Source organism: Vidua chalybeata, assembly GCF_026979565.1.
Source record: "Vidua chalybeata isolate OUT-0048 chromosome 37 unlocalized genomic scaffold, bVidCha1 merged haplotype SUPER_37_unloc_1, whole genome shotgun sequence".
Classification (NCBI taxonomy): Eukaryota; Metazoa; Chordata; class Aves; order Passeriformes; family Viduidae; genus Vidua; species Vidua chalybeata.
In genome coordinates, this window is record NW_026530303.1 from 1 (window position 1) to 6,437 (window position 6,437).

The 6,437-nt window shown below is 48.1% G+C and overlaps 1 protein-coding gene across 1 annotated transcript; it reads right to left on the reverse strand.

The window, feature by feature from the left end:
* Nucleotides 1-234: 234 nt before the first annotated feature.
* LOC128782738 (eukaryotic translation initiation factor 3 subunit C-like) lies at nt 235-6,109 on the reverse strand (the record flags this gene model as incomplete). The annotated part of the gene is made up of 4 exons (XM_053933212.1): nt 6,061-6,109; nt 4,104-4,248; nt 3,163-3,228; nt 235-310 (listed from the first exon to the last, which is right to left on the reverse strand). Coding segments are annotated over exons 2-4 (240 nt in total), but the record flags the coding sequence as incomplete, so codon positions are not given.
* Between the last annotated feature and the right edge of the window lie 328 nt (nt 6,110-6,437).

The following is a 6,437-nucleotide window of genomic DNA, read 5'->3' on the forward strand; positions in this document are numbered from 1 at the left end:
GGGTTAAAAATGGGGGAATTTGGGTTAAAAATGGGGGAATTGGGGGAAATGGGTTAAAAATGGGGAAAATTGGGGAAAAATGGGGTTGAAATTTGGGTTAGAAATGAGGTTAACAATGTGAAAAACGAGGTTTCCCGAGGGGTTAGAAATGGGGAAAATGGGGAAATCTGGGGGCAATGGAGAAATTGGGGTTGAAATGGGGTAAAAAAAGGGGGATTTGGGGGCGTCGGGCACCTCCAGGCAGCGGCTGACGTCGCGGATCTTCATGGCGTTGCGGATGGAGCGGATCAGGTTGGTGAGCTCCTCGTACCTGGGATCAATCGGGATCAATCGGGGCTGATCGGCATCGATTGGGGTCGACTGGGATCAATCAGGGTCCATTTGGGGCCAATAGGGATCAATTGGGGTCGAGTTGGAGCCATTGGGATCAATAGAAACCGAACCAATAGGGATCAATACGGACCCATTGGGATCAATAGGGATCAATACGGACCCATTGGGTCCAATAGGGATCAATTTGGGGCCATTGGCATTGATTGGGATCAACAGAAATTGATCAGGATCAATCAGGGTTCATTTGGAGCCATTGGGATCAATAGAAATTGATCAGGATCAATCGGGGTCGATTTGGGCCCATTGGGATCAGTAGGGATCAATAGAAACCAAACCAATGGGAACCAATAGGGATCAATACAGACCCATTGGGACCAATAGGAACCAATCTGGGGCCATTGGGGTTGACTGGGATCAATAGGGATTGATCAGGATCAACTGGGGCCATTGGGATCAATAGGGATCAATAGAAACCGAACCAATAGGGATCAATAGGGATCAATACAGACCAATTGGGACCAATAGGGATCAATAGGGACCCATTGGGATCAATAGGAACCAATTTGGGGCCATTGGCATTGATTGGGATCAATAGGGACCTATAGAAACCAAACCAATAGGAACCAATAGGGATCAATTTGGGGCCATTGGGATTGATTGGGATCAATACGGACCCATTGGGACCAATAGGGATCAATACAGACCCATTGGGTCCAATAGGGATCAATTTGGGGCCATTGGCATTGATTGGGATCAATAGGGATTGATCAGGATCAATTGGGGCCATTGGGATCAATAGGGATCAATAGGGATCAATAGAAACCAAACCAATAGGGATCAATATGGACCCATTGGGTCCAACAGGGATCAATTTGGGGCCATTGGCATTGATTGGGATCAATAGAGACCAATCTGGAGCCATTAGGATCAATAACCAATCAATAACTGATCAATAGGTGACCAATAACCGATCTATAGCTGATCAATAGCTGATCCACAGCCAATCAATAGCTCATCAATAGCCAATCAATAGATGAGCAACAGCACAAGCCAACCAACAGCCGATCAATAACCGATCAATAGCCAATCAATGGGTGGTCAATAGCTGATCAATAATCAATAATCAATAGCCAATCAATGGATAATCAATAGATGATCAATCAACAACCCAATCAATCAACCCAGCTGAGAACTGATCAACAAGTGATCAATCAGTGATCAGTGAGTGATCAATAGCTGATCAATAATCAATAGCTGATCAGAAACTGATTGGCAACCAATCAATAACTAATCAATAGGCAATAAAAAATAACTGATCAATAATTGCTCAAAACCAAATCAATAAACAACCAATAACAGATCAATAACCAATTGATAATGAATCAATAACTGATCAATAACCAATCAATAACAGATCAATAACCAATTGATAACAGATCAATAACCAATCATTAATCAATTGATAACTGATTGATAACCGATCAACAACCAATCAATAACAGATCAATAATCAACCAATAACAGATCAATAACTAATCAATAACCAATTAATAACAGATCAATAATGGATCAATAGCCAACCGGTAACGGATCAATAACCAACTGATAACGAATCAATAACGGATCAATAACCAATTGATAATGGATCAATAACTGATCAATAACCGATCAATACCGATCAATAGCCGATCAATAACCAACTGATAACAGATCGATAACCGATCAATACGGATCAATACCCGATCAATACGGATCAACAACCGATCGATAACGGATCAATAACGGATCAATACGGATCGATAACCGATCAATACGGATCAATACCCGATCAATCCCCGATCAATACCCGATCAATAACCAATCCATAACTGATCGATAACGGCTCGATAACCGATCAATACCCGATCAATACCAATCAATACGGATCAATACCTGATCAATACGATCAATACCCGATCAATACCCGATCGATACCCGATCAATAACCGATCGATAACCGATCAATAACCAATCGATACCTGATCAATAGGGATCAATAGGGATCAATACCCGATCAATACGGATCAATAACGGATCAATAACCAATCGATACCCGATCAATACCCGATCAATCCCCGATCAATAGGGATCAATAAGGGATCAATAACCGATCAATAGGGATCAATCCCCGATCAATCCCCGATCAATCCCGATCTATAGGGATCAATAGGGATCAATAGGGATCAATCCCCGATCAATACGGATCAATAACCAATCAATAACGGATCAATCCTGATCAATCCCCGATCAATAGGGATCAATAAGGGATCAATAACCAATCGATAGCCGATCAATCCCTGATCAATAGGGATCAATGGGGATCAATAGGGATCAATAGGGATCAATAAGGGATCAATAACCAATCGATAGCCGATCAATCCCCGATCAATAGGGATCAATAGGGATCAATGGGGATCAATAGGGATCAATAGGGATCAATCCGCGATCAATCCCCGATCAATAGGGATCAATGGGGATCAATGGGGATCAATAGGGATCAATGGGGATCAATCCCCGATCAATGGGGATCAATAGGGATCAATAGGGATCAATAGGGATCAATCCCGATCAATCCCCGATCAATAGGGATCAATAGGGATCAATAAGGGATCAATAACCAATCGATAGCCGATCAATACCCGATCAATGGGGATCAATAGGGATCAATAGGGATCAATGGGGATCAATAGGGATCAATCCCCGATCAATAGGGATCAATAGGGATCAATAACCAATCGATAGCCGATCAATCCCCGATCAATGGGGATCAATAGGGATCACTGGCCGCACCTCTTGTCCCGGGCGCTCCTCACCACGCGTTTCGTGTCCTCCTCGTCCTCGCTCAGCAGCAGCGGCCTGGGGGCGGGGCCACAGCCTGACCCCGCCCCTTTCCTCCAGCCACGCCCATTTGACCACACCCATTCAATCCCGCCCCTTCCCTAAACCACGCCCTTTTCGCTTTAACCCCTCCCTTTTCCTTTTAACCCCTCCCCCTTTCCCATTAACACCTCCCCTTTCCTTTTAACCCCTCCCCTTTTCCCATTAACCCCTCCCCTTTCCTTTTAACCCCTCCCCTTCCTCTTAACCCCTCCCATTTTCCTTCTAACCCCTCCCATTTTCCTTTTAACCCCTCCCCTTTCATTCAAACCCCTCCCCTTTCCCCTTTAACCCCTCCCATTTACCTTCATCCCTCCCCTTTAACCCCTCCCATTTTCCTTCAAACCCCTCCCCTTTTCCCTTTAACCCCTCCCCTTTTCCTTAACCCCTCCCCATCCCTTTTAACCCCTCCCCTTCCACCCCTCCCCCTTCATTTAACCCCTCCCCTTTCCTTTAACCCCTCCCATTTTCCTTTAACCCCTCCCCTTTCCCTTTAACCCCTCCCCTTTTCATTTAACCCCTCCCCTTTCCTTTAACCCCTCCCCTTTCCCTTTAATGCTCCCCTTTAACCCCTCCCCTTTCCCTTTTAACCCCTCCCCTTTCATTCAAACCCCTCCCCTTTCCCTTTTAACCCCTCCCATTTTCCTTCAAACCCCCCCCTTTTCCCTTTAACCCCTCCCCTTTTCCTTTTAATGCTCCCCTTTAACCCCTCCCCTTTCCCTTCTAACCCCTCCCCCTTCCCTTTTAACCCCTCCCCTTTCCCTTCTAACCCCTCCCCTTTCCCTTTTAACCCCTCCCCTTTCCCTTAACCCCTCCCCTTTAAGCCCCGCCCCAGCCCCTGGCCCCGCCCCCACTTGCTGTAGGGCCCTCCCGGCGCTTTGGGGGCGGCTTCGTCTCCCGACGCCGACGACTCGGACTCGGAGTCGGAGCCGGTGGTGAAGAATCGCGACATGATGGCGACAGCGGGGGCGGGGCGGCACCGACAGGGGCGGGGGCAGCCTGGGGAGAGAGAGCCGCCAAAAAATCCCGGGGTTCGCACCCGAAATCGGAGAGTTTTACCCCAAAAAACCCCGGGGTTTGCATCTGAAACGGGAGAGTTTTACCCCAAAAAATCCCGGGGTTCGCTCCCCAAATGGGAGAGTTTTACCCCAAAAAATCCCGGGGTTTGCATCTGAAACGGGAGAGTTTTACCCCAAAAAATCCCGGGGTTCGCTCCTGAAATGGGAGAGTTTTACCCCAAAAAATCCCGGGGTTCGCACCTGAAATGGGAGAGTTTTACCCCAAAAAATCCCGGGGTTCGCTCCCCAAACGGGAGAGTTTTACCCCAAAAAATCCCGGGGTTTGCATCTGAAATGGGAGAGTTTTACCCCAAAAAATCCCGGGGTTTGCACCTGAAATGGGAGAGTTTTACCCCAAAAAATCCCGGGGTTTGCACCTGAAATGGGAGAGTTTTACCCCAAAAAATCCCGGGGTTCGCACCCGAAATCGGAGAGTTTTACCCCAAAAAATCCCGGGGTTTGCACCCCAAATGGGAGAGTTTTACCCCAAAAAATCCCGGGGTTTGCATCTGAAATGGGAGAGTTTTACCCCAAAAAATCCCGGGGTTTGCATCTGAAATGGGAGAGTTTTACCCCAAAAAATCCCGGGGTTTGTTCCTGAAATGGGAGAGTTTTACCCCAAAAAATCCCGGGGTTTGCACCTGAAATGGGAGAGTTTTACCCCAAAAAATCCCGGGGTTTGCATCTGAAATGGGAGAGTTTTACCCCAAAAAATCCCGGGGTTTGCACCTGAAATGGGAGAGTTTTACCCCAAAAAATCCCGGGGTTTGCATCTGAAATGGGAGAGTTTTACCCCAAAAAATCCCGGGGTTTGCACCTGAAATGGGAGAGTTTTACCCCAAAATGGCGCCCAAAACCTGAGGGGATTTGACCAAAACCTGAGGGGATTTGACCAAAACCTGAGGAATTTCACCCAAACCTGAGGGGATTAAAAAAAACCTGAGGGGATTTGACCCAAAACCTGAGGAATTCCACCCAAAAATGAGGGGTTTCAAAAAAAAAAACCTGAGGAATTTCACCAAAACCTGAGGGGATTTCACCAAAACCTGAGGGGATTTCACCCAAAACCTGAGGGGTTTTCACCCAAACCTGAGGGGATTTCACCAAAACCTGAGGAATTTCACCAAAACCTGAGGGGATTGACCCAAACCTGAGGGGATTTCACCAAAACCTGAGGGGATTTCACCCAAACCTGAGGGGATTGACCCAAACCTGAGGAATTTCACCCAAACCTGAGGAATTTCACCCAAAACCTGAGGGGATTTGACCCAAAACCTGAGGGGTTTGACCCAAACCTGAGGAATTTCACCCAAAACCTGAGGAATTTCACCAAAACTTGAGGGGTTTCACCCAAACCTGAGGAATTTCACCCAAACCTGAGGAATTTCACCCAAACCTGAGGGGTTTGACCCAAACCTGAGGGGTTTCACCCAAAACCTGAGGGGTTTAAGGCACAAATGGGCCCGTTTAAAACAACATTTTGTCCAAAAAGCGCCGAATTTTCCCCCCGGGATCAACAATTCCGCCCCCAAATCCCCCAATTTCCCCTCAAAACCCCCAAATTTCGGCCCAAACGCAGCCACTCCCGCCCCTCCCCCACCGCCGATGTTTCCCGCGGGTTCTTTTTGCCCCAAAATCCGCGGATTTCGCCCCAAATCCTCCCCTCCCCCCTCCCTCCGCGCCCCTCCCCCACCCCCGGATCCCACCGGGCCCCTCCCCCCCCCCCCCCAATTCCGCCCCTCCCCCCCCGCACCGAACGCGCCGCACGCGGAGCCGCCGGTCCGGAAGCGCCGAAAGGCGGAAGCGGAAGTGGCGCCGCGTCACTTCCGCTCCCGCTTCCCCTCCCTTTTCCGGGTAAGGCGCGCGAGGGACGCCGGGAAAGCGAGTCCGGAAGTGGCAAAGAGCCGAAATCGGCGGCTTTTGCCCCAAAAAAGTCGCGGTTTGGGTGAGAATCGAACGTTTTTAATAAAAATCGACTTTTTTAACCTCCGATTCGAAGGTTTCTCCTTCAGAATTCGCGAGTTTTTCCCCTCACAATTCGCGAGTTTTTCCCCTCAGAATTATCGGCTTTTTTACCTCCTAAAATCGGCGGATTTTAACCCAAAATCTCGGATTTTAACCCTCAAATTC